Source organism: Papio anubis, chromosome 7 (assembly GCF_008728515.1).
Source record: "Papio anubis isolate 15944 chromosome 7, Panubis1.0, whole genome shotgun sequence".
NCBI lineage: Eukaryota > Metazoa > Chordata > Mammalia > Primates > Cercopithecidae > Papio > Papio anubis.
The window spans coordinates 13,392,607-13,409,523 of record NC_044982.1 but is presented as its reverse complement, the minus strand read 5'-3'; the positions used below and the strand labels follow the sequence as shown (position 1 = coordinate 13,409,523).

The following is a 16,917-nucleotide window of genomic DNA, read 5'->3' as shown; positions in this document are numbered from 1 at the left end:
TGAACAAATCTTAATTACAAAAGAGGAAAAAGGTTAATAGTTGCTGTGCTGGGTGGTAGCGAACAGTGTTGTCTCTTCTGTAGCATAATTTATGCTGTATTATTATTATTATTGGAGTGATAATAATAATAATTATTATTAATAATAATTAATAGAAGAGAGGTAATGGGTTGGGTTTAGGAAACAAGGTGAGAAACAGGTTCACCAATGATTATATTCATTTCCTTATGCCTACTCTTGCTGAGGCAGGTGGATCTCTTGAACTCAAGAGTTTGAGACCAGCCTGGGCAACATAGTGAAACCCTATCCCTACAAACGATGACAAAAAATTAGCTGGGCACGGTGGTGCATGCCTGTGGTCCCAGCTACTCCGGAGGCTAAGGTGGTGGGAGGATTGTTTGGGCCCGGGAGGTCAAGGCTGCAGTGAAACATGATCGTGGCACTGCACTCCACCCTGGGTGACAGAGTGAGACCTTGTCTCAAAAAGAAAAACCAACCAAACAAACAAGAAATATTGATTGGCTGGACATAGTGTTGTGCGTGTGTGGTCCCAGCTACTCAGGAGGCTGAAGTTGGAGGATTGCTTGAACCTAAGAGTTTGAGGCTTCAGTGGGCTGTGTTTGCACCATTGCACTCCAGCTTGGGCAACAGAGTAAAACCATGTCTCAAAAAAGAAAAGAAATATTGATTACCTTCCAAGTGTATTGGGCTTATGTAGGGATGTGATACTCCTTGAAGAGGAGTATAGAATCTAGTGGGAGAGTTAAAAGCACACTCATCAAAAGATATGCTGATAATATTTGGAAACGCGTATTAAATGACAAATATTAAGAACTTAGAGTCAGTTTATAACTTACTTATTTATGTTTTTGAGACAGAGTCTCACTGTTGCCCAGGCTGGAGTGCAGTAGTGTAATCTCGGCTCCCTGCAACCTCTGCCTCCCAGGTTCAAGTGATCCTCCTGCCTCAGCCTCCTGAGTAGCTGGGATTCCAGGCGTGCACCACTATGGCCAACTAATTTTTTTGTATTTTTGGTAGAGACGGGGTTTCAGCATGTTGGCCTAGCTGGTCTCAAACTCATGAGCTCAAGTGATCTGCCCACCTTGGCCTCCCAAAGTGCTGGGATTACAGGCATGAGCCACCGCACCCGGCCCAGTTTATAGTTTAAAGATACTCAAAAGAATCCTCTGAGAATCAGAGTTTTAGAGCTAAAAGAGAGCACAGATTTTGTAGGTAAATAAACTGAAGTCCAAGAGGAATTAAGCATCTCTGCTCAGGTCACAGAGCAAGACAGAAGCAGCCTCAGATTCGGGTTCCCAGTTGGGCCCCACCTCTACTCAGCTTCGTGTCCTGGAGCAAAGCCTGTCACCCTCTCTGAGCCTCACACGCCTCATCTGTAGAATTCTGCTACTGTCCACCCAACCTCTGACCCCCAACCCACCTTTTAGGGTGGTGACTTACAAGCCTGCTTTACGGTGAATTAATGAATAATTATCAGTAAATCAGTGTCATATATGACACTAATTTATTTAACATACTTACCCAGTTTATATGGTAATATAAGAATAGGCCGGGCGCAGTGGCTCACGCCTGTAATCTCAACACTTTGGGAGGCCAAGGCGAGCAGATCACCTGCCAGGAATTTGGGACCAGCCTGACCAACATGGAGAAACTCCGTCTCTACTAAAAATACAAAATTAGCGGGGTGTGGTGGTGCATGCCTGTAATCCCAACTACTCGGGAGACTGAGGCAAGAGAATTGCTTGAACCCTGGAGGTGGAGGTTGCAGTGAGCGGAGATCGTGCCATTGCACTCCAGCCTGGGCAACAAAAGTAAGACTCCCATCTCAAAAAAAAGAAAGAAGGAAAAGAAAAGAAAAAGAAAACTAGGCCAGGCGTGGTGGCTCACGCCTGTAATCCCAGCACTTTGGGAGGTGGAGGCAGACAGATGACCTGAGGTCAGGAGTTCAAGACCAGCCTGGCCAACATGGTGAAACCCAATCTCTACAAAAATACAAAAATTAGCCAGGAATGATGGCAGGTGTCTGTAATCCCAGCTATTTGGGAGGCTGAGGCGGAGAATCGCTTGAACCCAGGGGGCGGAGGTTGCAGTGAGCCGAGATCACATCACTGCACTCCAGCCTGGGTGACAGAGTGAGACTCAGTCTCAATAAAATAAGACAAAACAAAAAACTAACACCTCTCAAAGCAGAGTGAGGCTGGCTGGCAGCAGTAGAAGGAGAGCATGTGGGAACCCACCATAGCTCCATAGTGCTTTGAATCTCAAATTCTTTCTTTCTTTTTTTTTTTTTTTTTGAGACAGAGTTTCACTCTTGTTGCCCAGGCTGGAGTGCAGTGTGGCTTCAGTGGGCTGTGTTTGCACCATTGCACTCCAGCTTGGGCAACAGAGTAAAACCATGTCTCAAAAAAGAAAAGAAATATTGATTACCTTCCAAGTGTATTGGGCTTATGTAGGGATGTGATACTCCTTAAAGAGGAGTATAGAATCTAGTGAGAGAATTAAAAGGCATACTCATCAAAAGATATGCTGATAATATTTGGAAACGCGATCTCAGCTCACTGCACCCTCTGCCTCCCGGGTTCAAGTGATTCTCCCGCCTCAGCCTCCCGAGTAGCTGGTATTATAGGCATGTGCCACCACGCCTAGCTAATTTTTGTATTTTTAGTAGAGACGAGGTTTCTCCATGTTGGTTAGGCTGATCTCGAACTCCCGACCTTAGGTGATATGCCTGCCTCAGCCTCCCAAAGTGCTGGATTACAGGTGTGAGCCACCGCGCCTGGCCTGAACCTCAATTTCATTCTCTTTAAAATAAGTGACTTTCAGAAGTTGATCTGGTTTCCAATGTTGAGAGACACACTAGCTGGGAGTGAAGTGGAATCATGAAGAATGTTCTCACTTAAACAGACTGGGATCAATCCATTTGGTGAGGCCAGGCCTCTCTGACCAATGAATTAGAAGGTTCTAGAATGTCATGGACCTAGAGAGAAGTCATTGTCCTAGACTGAGTACTGAAAAATATTTTTCTGCATAAAAGCTGGAGAAATGTTCTAGTTTTCCAGGGTTAGATATGACCCTGTTTATGTAAGAATCCCTTTTCCTGCTTTGGCTTGGCTGGGGCCTGCCCTTCGTGCTAACTGCCACCTAGTGGTGTTTCAATGAATGAAATGACTTGTTTTACTGGTTGGCATCTCAGGTCATTTGTTATTACCATGCATATGGTGTATATATCTACACAGATTTTTTTTTTTTTTTTGAGACAAGGTCTTGCTCTGTCGCCCAGGCTGGAGTGCAGTGGTGCGATCTTGGCTCACTGCAGCCTCAAATTCCCCAGGCTCAAGAGATCCTCCCACCTCAGCCTCCCAAGTAGCTGGGACCACAGGCCTGCACTATCACGTGTGGTTTTGTAGAGACAGGGTTTCACTATGTTGGTCAGGTCAGTCTTGAACTCCTAGGCTCAAATGATCAGCCTGCCCCAGCCTCCGAAAGTGCTGGGATTACAGGCATGAGCCACCTCACCCAGTCCTTATTTTTTAAATTATTTTTTACTTTTTGCTGAAACATCTAGGAACCCAAGTTATGTGTGTGTTTCAATGAATATTTTTTTAATAGTAGTTTTAGGCTTACAGATAAGTTATAAAGAGCGCAGAGAGCTCCTGAATTCTCACCTACTTTCCCCTATTGTTAACACTTTACATTTCCATGGTACATTTGGCACCTCCAGGAAACTAACATTGACACATTTCTGTTACCTCTAACCTCCTAACTATACTTGGATCCCACTTTTCCACTCATGCCCTTTATCTGTTCCAAGATCCCTTCCAGGACACATTACATTTAGTTCACCACCTCTTTCCTCAGTCTCTAGTCTGTGATCTGTGATGGTTTCTTTTTTTTTTTTTTTTCTTTCTTTCTTTTTTGAGGTGGAGGCTCACTCTGTCACCTAGGCCGGAGTATAGTGGCACAAACTCAGTTCACTGTAACCTCCACCTCTTGGGTTCAAGCAATTCTCCTGCCTCAGCTTCCCCAGTAGCTGGGATTACAGGTGCCCACCACCACACCCAGCTAATTTTTCTATTTTTAGTAGAGACAGGGTTTCACCATGTTGGCCAGGCTGGTCTCAAACTCCTGACCTCAGGTGATCTGCCCGCCTTGGCCTCCCAAAGTGCTGGGATTACAGCGTGAGCCACCACGCCCAGTTGAAACATAGCTATTTAAGGGGAGTATATTTTATTTTATGTGATTCCATAAACATAACCTAAACAAAAATTATGTAGTGTTTACCAGATACATGTCAGAACACCTTAAGAACAGCTTTCTGGAATCAGACTATGAGCCCTTACCCCTGGCATTGAATCTCTCTGATCCTCAAGCTTCTCATCTGTCAAATGGGGAAATAGCAGGTTTCTGAATAAGGTAGCATAGAATACATTAAGATGAAACTCTGGAAATGTCTGAGCCTGCCGCTCACTAGCTGTGAAACCCTGGGCAAGTTTCTTAGCTTCTCAGTCTCATCTGTAAAACAGGAAAAATCAAGGACTGAGCTCATTGTAGGACCAAATGTGTTCACTGGTGCTCAGTATCTGCTGTTCAACACCAGCTATCATCACTGACCCTGAACAGACCTCCAGGGCAGGGATTGTAGTCTAAATCTAATGACACAGTCTTAAGCCCTCAGCTCAGTGCCTCACATATGGAGAGGTGCAACCTGTATTAACACCCATGGGTGCACACATTCACCATGTCTGCTTCCCACTACTGAAGGGGCAAGTGAGTGGCCCGTGTCACAATGCCTTGTACACTCCAAATGACTACACAAATATAAACAAGATCAGAATTACACCTTCTAATCTATTCAGAGTCCATATATCATCTAATATTTATCTTTCCATCGTGGAAGAATTTATGGGAACCTAATCATGACATTTAGTCATAACACAAACATTATACCATGCCTTTGAATCTAAAACCAAGGTGCACATTCCAAATTTGGGTACTTTATGAAATACTTTATCCTACCTTTCAGCAATTGTTAACCATGCTTTTTTTTTTTTTTTTTTTTTAAGGTAAAAGATAACCCATGCCACCTGCCCAGGTCTTATAGATTCTCATATTCTCCACTGCTAAGTGTCTAATTTGCAGTAGGTTTCTGATCCAGAATAACGTGTAGCTGACTCTTGAGCAACAGGAGCTTGAACTACACAGGTCCACTTATCCACAGATTTTCTTCCGTCTCTGCCACCACTGAGACAGCGAGACCAACCCTCCTTTTCTCCCTCAGCCTGCTCAATGTGAAGATGACAACCAGGATGAAGACCTTTATGATGATGCACTTCTTTAATGAATTGTAAATATAGTTTCTCTTACAATTTTCTTCCCCCATTTTTTTTTTTTGAGACACAGTCTCGCTCTGTTGCCCAGGCTGGAGTGCGGTGGTGCGATCTCAGCTCACTGCAACCTCCGCCTCCCAGGTTCAAGCGATTCTCCCGCCTCATTTCCCAAGTAGCTGGGGTTACAGGTGTGTGTGGGTTTCACCATGTTGGCCAGGCTGGTCTCAAACTCCTGAACTTAAGTGATCCACCTGCCTTGACCTCCCAAAGTGCTGGGATTGCAGGTGTGAACCACTGCACCCAGTCATATAATTTTAAGAACATTTTTTCTTTAGCTTACTTTAATATAGTATATAATACAAATAACATACAAAATATGTTAATCAACTTTCTGTTATTGGTAAGGCTTCCAGTCAGTAATAATAGTTAAGTTTTTGAGGAATCAAAACTTATGTACAGATTGTGCAGTGGGCTGGCTCCCTGAAGCCCCAAGATATTCAAGGGTCAACTGTACTCCCCTGCAATGCACATAAGATGGACATTTATGAAATGGAGCCAATGCCTGCCCTGCTTCCCTTGTGAGGCTATTGGGTATAGATACCCTGATGATTGCTTCTCTTTCTTGGCAGTAGAAAGAATATGGGCCTTGCAGAAAGAAAGAGGAGAGAATTCTGACCTAATCACTCACTACACTTACTACAGAGGATCAGAGGATAGAATTCTGGCCCAAGGGTGTTTCACCCTGACTGAATTTCTTTTTTTTTTTGAGACGGAGTCTCGCTTTGCCCAGGCTGGAGTGCAGTGGCACGATCTTGGCTCACTGCAACCTCCGCCTCCCAGGTCCAACAGATTCTCCTGCCTCAGCCTCCCAAGTAGCTGGGACTATAGGCGCCCACCACCACGCCTGGCTAATTTTTTTTGTATTTTTAGTAGAGACGGGGTTTCACCATGTTAGCCAGGATGGTCTCGATCTCCTGACCTCGTGATCTGCCCGCCTCGGCCTCCCAAAGTGATGGGATTACAGGTGTGAGCCACCACACCAAATTTCTAAACTTTTGTGCCCATTTCCACAAGTGTGAAACTGAGTTTTCCTATATTGCAGGATTTTTTTTTTTTAAGACAGGGTCTTGCTCGTCACCCGGGCTAAGTGCAGTGCATGATCAAGGGCATGCCGTGCCTTGACCTGACTCAAGCAGTCCTCCAGCTTCAGCCTCCTGAGTAGCAGGGACTGCAGGTGCACACCACCATGCCCGGCTAGTTTAAAAAATTTTTTTTTTACATTACCCAGGCTGGTCTCCAACTCCTGGGTTCAAGCAATCTTCCTGCCTCAGCCTTTCAAAGTGCTAAGATTATACTGCTCAACCTTTTTCCAAGAGGACTAAATAAGAGAGTAAATGGAGAAACTTTTAGTCCAATCTTCCAAGCAGCAGCATACAATGTTCATTTCTTTCCTTCTCCCTCCAAATTTGACACACTGATACATCCGCACTACTTGCACTAATTTGTGCACTGTCTTGTTTCACCCCATTGTTTTACTGCTTCAGTGGAAGCTCTCTTCACTTAGAAAACAGTTTCCTACCCCTGAGCACCACGAGGAAAGAGTCCAAGGAACTACGTCTGTGTAGGTCCAGTGGTTTGCAGATTCATGATTTGGGAACTCTTTATTCAAATGAAATCTCTCCTGGAACCTTGATATAAACAAAACAGACAACGTCATTTTATTACCATTCCTTTATTTTAGAAGCTCACATCTATAATTTTATAACAATCATGAAAATGTTACTCAGAACTAGATGTTTTGATGACACATAGCAGAAATCTGTAAAGATGGTCACTGAAACTTAACCAATCTCAGCATTCTATTCTGCCTTTTGTTTTGATTGCACAGAATCAATATAATTTTGATTCATACAGAAAATAACTTAGTATCTTAACCTCCACTCAGGATCTTCATCATAAATGTAGGTCAATACATACCTAAAAACTGTCAATGATCCAACATGATCACATGTGACATGCTACACTTGCGCCTCGTACCAAACAAGCTGATATTTCAATGAGATCTGGTCAGCATATACACCCGAGCCTTGTCTGTCCTCTCAGAGCACTGCACACAGGTAGTGAAAGAACTTTTGTACAATAAGAAATTCACAGGGATGAGGACGGGCGCAGTGGCTCACACCTGTAATCCCAGCACTTTCGGAGGCTGACGCAGGTGGATCACTTGAGGTCAGGAGTTCGAAATTAGCCTGGCCAACATGGTGAAACCCTGTCTCTACTGAAAATGCAAAACTTAGCTGGGCGTGGTGGCACGAGTAGTCCCCGCTACTCGGGAGACTGAGGCAGGAGAATAGCTTAAACCCGGGAGGTGGAGGGTGCAGTGGGCCAAGATCGCTCCACTGCACTCCAGCCTGGGTGAGAACGAGACTCTGTCCCTACAACAACAACAAAGATATTCACAAGGATGAATTTAAATAGGTAAACAGCAGTGTAGAACTACATCCTTCCTAGTCAATTACACCTTTAGGAGACTTTAAATAGGCATAGAAACGACAAAGGGCTTATACTGAGAATTGCACAAAAATGAGTTACTTGGCAGCACAAGGTAGGGATTGTATGTGTCAAAGAGTATATAGACTGTTCTACCTTCATGCTCTACTCATTGCCATATCCCTTCGTGATTCCCTGAGACTCAGGTGAAATGCCCTTCTAATACTTCCTGGAGAAGGGCCTCCTCCTCCTCAGCTGCCTCGTAATCCTTTATTAGTACCAGTAACTGCAAGAAACCAGGGGCTGGGCCATCCTCTGGCAGATTAAGCTCTCTGCGAATTGTTTTGTGGACTGCGCCAGCAATGACTTGGTCTAGGCGGGCCTGATTCACAGCATCTCTCTCAATTGCTCCTCTCTGTACCAGCTTCTGTAACAAAGGCTCCAGCCTTAGTACATAAGCCGACAACTTTTCCTCATCCTTCTGATAAGTGGTTAGATATTTGACCTGCAACTCTCTAGGATTATCTGTAACCCCAAATACCTCCTCAAGAGCCTGCAGGCATTCATCGACAGTAATTAAAGGATTGTTTATCTTGAGGACACGAATAACATCAAGTGCTGGGCCTCGAAGGCTCTCTAGCAATCGCCTTCTCTTCTCTACATCTGGCACCTGCCACGCCTTTATCATCTGAGTAGTATGAAACATCCAGCGTCCAAATTCTTCTTCTCCTGGTTCTGGAGGCTCCCTGCCCGAGAACACTCTCAGCTTTTTATACTTCAAGCATTGCAGGGCAGGCTGAAGAGCCTCTAATGCCTGTGCCAACATAGGGGCCCACATTTCTGGGATCATGCCCTGCTCTAGGTCTAAGGAGCCATTTTCATGTGCAAGAGCTCTGGTCAACTCACCCACCGTCATGCCCTCTCCCGCTAAAAATTCATTTAATCTGCTTAAAAATGTATTATCAGAGTCAGGGGGCTTAAAAATCACTCTCCAGATACCCCCTTTTCCCGGTATCTCCTTAGGGACCAGTGCGTGACTAGTCTCCGCAGTAAGCCCTACTAAGGCTACTTTCCTGTTCTCATCCCTCCTGAACATCCTTCCAAGCAGTCTGTACTCCCCCAAGGGAGCTAAACCAGCCTGCAGAGCCTCCTCGATTTCTGCCACACTGCAGCTCTGGGAGATGCCGGCAATCAACAGCGCTTTCCGAGGGTTCATGTCCATCCCCCTGCACCAGTCTTCCAAAAGCCTCAAAGTCATGGTGCCCGAAATAATAGACTTAAGTTCTAAATATTCCAGACCACAGGCGGCCACTGCAATTCAAAGTAATCCTCCGCGGTACCGCAGGGAAATCTCGTCAACGTGCGGAGGTCCAGCAGCCTGCAAAACACAGCAGACAGGTTAGCTAAGGGTGCCAACGTCCAAGGCACGCGTGCAGGCCCCAAGCCCCGCGCGCCCTGCCCCCCGCGGCGACTCCAGGGACGCCGCACTGCGGCGCGCGCCCCTCACCCCTCCCAGCCCTGGTGCCTGGCGGATGTCGGGCCTGCAGGGCCTCTCCGGGCCAGCTTCCACTCACCGTAATCTAGTGCTCGGTGCCCGCGTCCGTGCACCGGCGGCGGAGGTGCCTGGCCGGGCCCCGACGAGGCGCGGGAGGGCGGGCTCCCCTAGGCTCGGATGGACACTCAGGGGCCAAAGCGACTGATGCCGGTCCTCCAGGTGCTTGTGATGCTCTCCGCAGCAAGAAGTGATGGGGCGATGACAGTCGCGAGCGGGCACCGGGAGGAAAGGCTGAGGAGCGCGGTCGCCAGACCCAGACAGCCGCCCACCTGAAGGGACGTGCCGCCACCCGCGCAGCTAGACCCCCAGCTCCAGCGCGGATTCCAGCTGTTTGGGTCTCGCTGGGGGAAGCTGCGCGGCGGGCGGGGGCGATCTGACGTCATTGGGGGGGGCGGGCCTCTGGGGGGCGGGGCGCGCGCGCTTCCGGCCCGAGCCGGAAGCCCCGACTGCGGCGGCATCCGGGACGGCGGGCGGGCTGGCTACCCGGGACAGGAAGGTGAGATCCGGGACCTTAGCTTTGCAGGCAGGCTCTGCCGGCGGCCGCTGACTGGCGCTGGGCTCGCGACGCTGCAGGGCTGCGAGGCCCGGGCCTGGCGCAGTCAGCACAACCCTGGTCGCGGCGTGCCGGCGCTGCAGCGCGGCAGGGGGCGGGGCCGGCCGCCTGGAGGCCCTTGTGGCGGGGACGCCTCCCGGCCGGGTCAGGTCCCCATAGCGGGTCTCCGGCGGCGGCGACGGGGGCCGGGCCGCGCGTGACCCGCCGCAGTCACGCCGTTCTTAATCACTAGTAGCTGGTGCTCCAGGCTGGCGGCGCTCACCTTTCTCCTAGCCGGGTGACCCAGGGGATTTATTTTATGGTGGCTTTCTCTGAAATGCCAAAGCCACCCGATTATTCAGAGCTGAATGACTCTTTAACGCTTGCCGTGGGAACAGGAAGATTTTCGGGACCATTGTAAGTGCTTAGGAGTTACTGTCTTAACTTGGGGGCTTGACTTGTAGCACCCCGCGTTCACATCTGAAGCAGTACTGTAAAGCCAAAAGTGTTTCACCTGTCAAAGTGAAAAGTGCTGTGGGAAACTAGTTTAATTCCAGTTTCTGGAGGGCGGGTATTATGGACCTGTTTAAGTAGGATGCAGTGATTTATTCTGAGATTCCCGTTAAAAAGCAGAACTCAGTATATACTGAAATCAATGGTTATTTTGTTTTTGTTTGTTTTTTTATTGTAACTATTACACAAAACCTGTAAGTTTTACATTTCTTAATAGGCGTTTAATTATTTTAAATCTTAAGTGTGTTAGTGGGATGCTTTCGAATTTAATTTTATTTTATTGAGACGGAGCCTCACTCTGTCGTCCAGGCTGGAGTGCAGTGGCGCGATCTCGGCTCACTGCAAGCTCTGCCTCCCGGGTTCACGCCATTCTCCTGCCTCAGCCTCCCGAGTAGCTGGGACTACAGGCGCCCGCCACCACGCCCAGCTAATTTTTTGTATTTTTAGTAGAGACGGGGTTTCACTGTGTTAGCCAGGATGGTCTCAATCTCCTGACCTCGTGATTCGCCCGCCTCGGCCTCCCAAAGTGCTGGGATTACAGGCGTGAGCCACCGCGCCCGACCTAGAATTCTTGGAGATAAAGCAAGTACATTTGGAGTAGTTGCGGTGACAGTACTACAAGACCCTAACTGTATTTTCTTTTTTAATTTGAAGGCACAGAGCATGGAGAATGATGAATTTCCGTCAGCGGATGGGATGGATTGGAGTGGGATTGTATCTGTTAGCAAGTGCGGCAGCATTTTACTATGTTTTTGAAATCAATGAGACTTACAATAGGCTGGCCTTGGAACACATTCAACAGCACCCTGAGGAGCCCCTTGAAGGAACCACATGGACACACTCCTTGAAAGCTCGATTACTCTCCTTGCCTTTTTGGTTGTGGACAATTATTTTTCTGGTACCTTACTTACAGATGTTTTTGTTCCTATACTCTTGTACAAGAGCTGATCCCAAAACAGTGGGCTACTGTATCATCCCTATATGCTTGGCAGTTATTTGCAATCGCCACCAGGCATTTGTCAAGGCTTCTAATCAGATCAGCAGACTACAACTGATTGACACATAAAATCAGTCACCGGTTTTTCCCTACGATTACAAAACTGCCAGTCCTATATGGAGTCTGATCACAAGACTGCAGTTTCTTCACAGATCTCAGGAAGTTGTGGTGGGGCAGAGGCTTTTTAAAAACATGTGATCAGGGGGCTATCTTTATCTGAATAATAATGAATTTTTAGGTAAAACCTGAGATAGAGTACTACAAAATCATGTTGATGACTTCAGATTTTGGAAGTTAAATCGTGTCTGTTATTTGCATTCTTTAGAAACTTGACTGAGTACCTGAATTCATATTTCTATTCTACTGTGCAACATAGTGATGATTCAGAAATTTTTCCTTTGGGGAAAAAAAATGAATATGAACATTTCCATTGTGTTAAGTGTAAAAAGGTCCAGACATGATCATAAAATTTAAATTTTATACAATTACTTGGCTTGCTTTAAATTCTTCACACTTAAAACACCGATTCATTCTGTTGCAGCTAAGCCAGCTGTTTATACTTGCTGTCAGCTTATGAGGCATTGCTAAAAAAAGTATTAAGGTAATGGTTGTCTTGATAAGCAGAATTTGTTCTTCCTCTTGGTAATGGCTAGCTAAATTATTATTAGTGCTTTTAATGGTTTTATTTTTTATATTTTTTTTTGTGGAGAATGAGGTCTCGCCACGTTGCCCAGGCAGGTCTCGAACTCCTGGGCTCAAGCTTTCCTCCCCTCTAGCACTCCCTAAGTGCTAGGATTACTGGCGTGGCTCCCATGCCCAGCTATTTTTAATTAAAAAAAATTTTTTTTCCATGGCTTGTGACACAGTCTCAGGAGGCCCTGAGAACATGTGCCCCATTGCTACTAGTTTAGAAAACTATTTGGGAAGAGACTAAATGGTAAATGTTGAAAGGCTAGAAATAACTTACAAATAGAAGATGGAAACAATGTGTTCAATGAAAATAAGCAGGTTATTTATTAATTAATTGAAATTATTATTATTATTTTTTGAGACGGAGCCTTGCTCTGTCACCCAGGATGGAGTGCAGTGGTGCATTCTCGGCTCACTGAAACCTTTGGCTTACTGCAACCTCTACCTCCCCGGTTTAAGAGATTCTCTTGCCTCAGCCTCCTGAGTAGCTGGGATTACAGGTGACTGCCCCTACGCCTGGCTAATTTTTGTTATTTTAGTAGAGAGGGTTACAGCATGTTGGCCAGGCTGTTCTCAAACTCCTCACCCAAGGTAATCCGCCTGTGTCAGCCTCCCAAAGGCCTGGGATTACAGGCATGAGCCACCATGCCCAGCTGTATTTTATTTATTTATTTATTTATTTTGAGACGGAGTCTCGCTCTGTCACCCAGGCTGGTGTACAGTAGTACGATCTCAGCTCACTGCAACCTCCGCCTCCCAGGTTCACACTATTCTCCTGCCTCAGCCTCCCAAGTAGCTGGGATTACAGGCACCCGCCACCATGCCCGGCTAATTTTTGTATTTTTTAGTAGAGATGGGGTTTCACCATGTTGGCCAGGCTGGTCTCGAACTCCTGACCTCAAGTGATCCGTCTCAGCCTCCCAAAGTACTAGGATAACAGGCATGAGCCACCACGCCCAGCCTATAACAGGTAATTTAGTCCAGTCCTTATCAGATGCATGAGACCCCTCTAAAAGATGCTATCAAGTCATAATCTTTCTGATTTTCTTTTCTGGCCCAAGGTCAGGTCGTCAGGCAGTAGGTTAATTACATGAAGATGTGATCCTTGTATACCTTCTCCTTTGCATTTGTACTACCTCACATCTGGTACTAATACAAATAACTAAAACATGGACACAGTAGAATGTCTTCTTTTCTGTGTGAGATCAAGATATATTTTTATACAGTTATGTCATTAATACTGGAAAACATTTTATGCTTTTAATAATAATCTTAACACTTTTTGGTGCTGATTCTGTTGAACCCTATTCTAAGAGCTTTATGGAAATTAACTCATGTTAACTCTGAACAACCCTATAAGATGGCTATTATTATCCAGATTTCACAGATAAGGAAACTGAGGCAGAGAAGGCAAGTAACTTGCCAAAGGTCACAGCGGGTAGCAGAGCCAGGGTTATAACCAGGTATTCTCATGCCTTCGTTACTAACCACAGAGGCATAGTGCTTCTCACAAATGACAAATGTTTTAAGCACTGGGTACTGTTTGCCCAGTCATGTCAAAGAATGGAAATGGCAATATTATTGACAAGTTCTTCTCCATTTGTCTACTAGAAATCTGAAAGTTTCCTAGCAACCTCATCTTTTCACTACATCTGACTGAAGCAGAAAGGAAGGCTGAGTATTTCATAGCAAGCTTTTACTTAACAGATAAAGCAGGTACCTTTGTCATGCAAAAGTAGCAGATCAGATCTTTCAGATAAATTAGTCTCATTTATCTCACTGCCTCCAAAGGTCTAGTTACTGAAATGATATATCTTTTGATACAGTACATAGAATCCTCAAAGTAAGCAGCAGTTCGAAATACCTGTTTCTGTGAGGTTCAGATGACCAAATCACTTGCATCTTTTAAGTCTTCAGTATGCATGTTACAGGCATTGTTTATGAGTGATTTACATTTATTCTTCACAACAGTCTTGGGAGGCAGGTATTATACTGCTACTAGTATCCTTTTACAGAGGAAGAAATCTGAAACACATACGAATAACTGGTACATAGTCATACAGCCAGTAAGTGAAAGAGCCAAGATTTGAACCCAGGATGTCAGCTTCAGATCTCCAGCTTTTTTATCATTCTATACTGCTTCTCAAAAAAGAGAGTAATCTGAGGTAAATCATCGAGAGTTTTCAGTTTTATTAGTCTTGAGGCAGTGATTTAAGACAATTATTTCAGTTTTGTTTTATAAATGCTTTATGTAGGCTGGTCGTGGTGGCTCACATCTGTAAGCCCAGCACTTTGGGAGGCAGAGGTGGGAGGATAGCCTGAGCCCAGGAGTTCATGACCAGCCTGGGCAACATGGCAAGACCCCATTTGTATTAAAAAGGATGGCTCATGCTACTCCCAGCACTTTGGGAGTCCGAGGCGGGCAGATCATTTGAGGCCAGGAATTCAAGACCAGCCTGGACAACATGGCATAACCCTGTCTCTACTAAAAATACAAAAATCAGCCAGGGCTGGTTGTGCATGCCTGTAATCCCAGCTACTTGGGAGGCTGAGGGAGGAGAATCGCTTGAACCCGGGAGAGAGAAGTTGCAGTGAGCCAAGATCACGCCACTGCACTCCAGCCTGGGCCACAAGAACAAGACTTATCTCAAAAAAAAAAAAACTTTCATGTAATGCAAGGTTTGTGAGGTTGCCACTGGTATTGCAAAGTAGTAATTCCTTTTGAATGAAGTAGATCCATCTCTCTTGATACTTCAAATTCTAGTATTTTGGGATTTGGTAAGAAAATGTTCAGTCCATCTCTGTCTTTCAAGATTATATTGCCTTTTGCCTTGATAGTAGAAATATTAAAATAGAGTAGGATAATGTAGTAAACTTAGTGTTTCCAAATGTAATTACTGCATTTCAGATTGCAGGTTTAATCTGCTTTTTGATTATTTAGGAGCTATTTATCCAAGTTGTGGGTTATTTGTAGTTTGTGGCTATTTAATAGTTCAAAGCAGTTTTTAGGTAAGGTAAAGAGGGAAAAGTGAAATATATTTTTTAATCTGTTAGCTCTTGGATAGAGGAAGAAGTTGAAATTGATGGCTAGGGAATAATTAAAAAATTAGCCTGGCGGCTGGGCACAGTGGGTCACGCCTGTAATCCCAGCACTTTGGGAGGCCGAGGTGGGTGGATCACAAGGTCAGGAGTTTGAGACCAGCCTGGCCAACATGAGTGAAACCCTGACTCTACTGAAAAATACAAAAATTAGCTGAGCATGGAGGCGTTTGCCTGTAATCCCAGCTACTCGGGAGGCTGAGGCAGGATAATCACTTGAACCCAGGAGGCGGAGGTTGCAGTGAGCTGATATGGTGCCATTGGGGCAAGACTCTGTCTCAAAAAAAAAAAAAAAAAAAAAAAAAAAAAAAATTGAGGGTTAGGATTGTTGATGAGAACAGATGATTATTTTTTTTTTTTTTTTTTTTTTTCCTTTTTTTTTTTTTTTTTTTGAGACAGAGTCTTACTGTGTTGCCCAGGCTGGAGAATAATGATGTGGTCTTGGCTCACTGAAACCTCTACCTCCTGGGTTCAAGTGATTCTCCTGCCTCAGCCTCCCAAGCAGCTGGGATTACAGGTGCATGCCACCACACCTGGCTAATTTTTGTATTTTTAGTAGAGATGGTGTTTCACCATGTTAGCCAGGCTGGTCTCGAACTCCTGACCTCAGGTGATCCACCCGCCTTGGCCTCCCAAAGTGCTGGGATTACAGGTGTGAGCCACTGTGCCCAGCCCATTTATTTCATATTCACATCACAATACAAAAAACAGTGAATACAGGATTACTTAGTGAGATGAACAGCAAATATAGTAAGTGCTTCAGGGATTTTAGGGAGGGGACAAACATTCTAGGATTCATAACTAGGAAACGGTGGCTTCCAGAGATGAGAAAAATAGAGCTATATCCTATAGTGATTTGATAGGTGATTTTATTTGCAACTATATGTGAAATGAAGTAATCCTGTTGAGATTTTTCACCAAAACATGCCAGATATTTTATTTTTTCAAAAGTGCCAGTATAGGGAACAGAAACTGAATTACAGAATCATGTAATTCATGGAGCTTTAGTCCCCATGTAAATTTTCTGGTTTTAAAGATGCTACTAGTTTCTAAGTTGTCTCTTTTTTTAATATTAAATTGTTCATAATACCAGTTTTAAAGTAAAAGTTGTGATTCCCTAAAGGTTAGAATTTGATTCTCTTTCAAAATTTGTACAGTTAAGGGAAAGCTTTTCTTTGGGGAAGTACAGTCATCAGATAAAGTGCTTCTTTTTTTTTTTTTTTTTTTTTGAGACAGAGTCTTGCTCTGTCGCCCGGGCTGGAGTGCAGTGGCGCGATCTCGGCTCACTGCAAGCTCCGCCTCCTGGGTTCCCGCCATTCTCCTGCCTCAGCCTCCCGAGTAGCTGGGACTACAGGCGCCCGCCACCTCGCCCGGCTAATTTTTTTTTGTATTTTTAGTACAGACGGGGTTTCACCGTCTTAGCCAGGATGGTCTCGATGTCCTGACCTCGTGATCCGCCCGTCTCGGCCTCCCAAAGTGCTGGGATTACAGGCTTGAGCCACCACGCCCGGCCCCAGATAAAGTGCTTCTATGAGTAACTGTACCCCCAGGGTAATGAAACCAGCACATTTGTTCATGGTGAGTAGGGTTAGTCTTTTTTTTTTCTTTTCTTTTTTTTAAAGATTATCAGCTGGGCGCGGTGGGTCATGCCTGTAATCCCAGCACTTTGGGAGGCCGAGGTGGGCGGATCACC

General features: G+C 45.3%; 2 protein-coding genes across 3 annotated transcripts; one reads left to right on the top strand and one right to left on the bottom strand.

The window, feature by feature from the left end:
• Window positions 1-7,061: 7,061 nt before the first annotated feature.
• Window positions 7,062-9,776, bottom strand: MOAP1 (modulator of apoptosis 1). Its single transcript, XM_017961487.3, has 2 exons — window positions 9,413-9,776; window positions 7,062-9,216 (listed from the first exon to the last, which is right to left on the bottom strand). The coding sequence occupies exon 2, from the start codon at window positions 9,094-9,096 to the stop codon at window positions 8,041-8,043; it is 1,056 nt and encodes a 351-aa protein (XP_017816976.1). The 5' UTR covers window positions 9,097-9,216; window positions 9,413-9,776; the 3' UTR covers window positions 7,062-8,040.
• Window positions 9,777-9,803: 27 nt separating this feature from the next.
• On the top strand, window positions 9,804-11,923 carry TMEM251 (transmembrane protein 251). 2 transcript variants are annotated; one of them, XM_031667884.1, is made up of 2 exons: window positions 9,804-9,889; window positions 11,093-11,923. In XM_031667884.1, the coding sequence occupies exon 2, from the start codon at window positions 11,109-11,111 to the stop codon at window positions 11,502-11,504; it is 396 nt and encodes a 131-aa protein (XP_031523744.1). In that variant the 5' UTR covers window positions 9,804-9,889; window positions 11,093-11,108; the 3' UTR covers window positions 11,505-11,923. The 2 variants fall into 2 exon arrangements, with proteins under 2 accessions (XP_031523744.1, XP_003902243.1); XM_003902194.4 differs by having other exon boundaries at window positions 9,832-10,342.
• The last annotated feature ends 4,994 nt before the right edge of the window (window positions 11,924-16,917 follow it).

Bases quoted from the DNA above. Each gene is read 5' to 3' on its own strand.
- MOAP1 (XM_017961487.3), bottom strand. From the start codon at position 9,096: ATGACTTTGAGGCTTTTGGAAGACTGGTGCAGGGGGATGGACATGAAC.
- TMEM251 (XM_003902194.4), top strand. From the start codon at position 10,245: ATGGTGGCTTTCTCTGAAATGCCAAAGCCACCCGATTATTCAGAGCTG. The intron at 10,343-11,092 runs GTAAGTGCTTAG...TTTAATTTGAAG, and splicing joins GGAAGATTTTCGGGACCATT to GCACAGAGCATGGAGAATGA.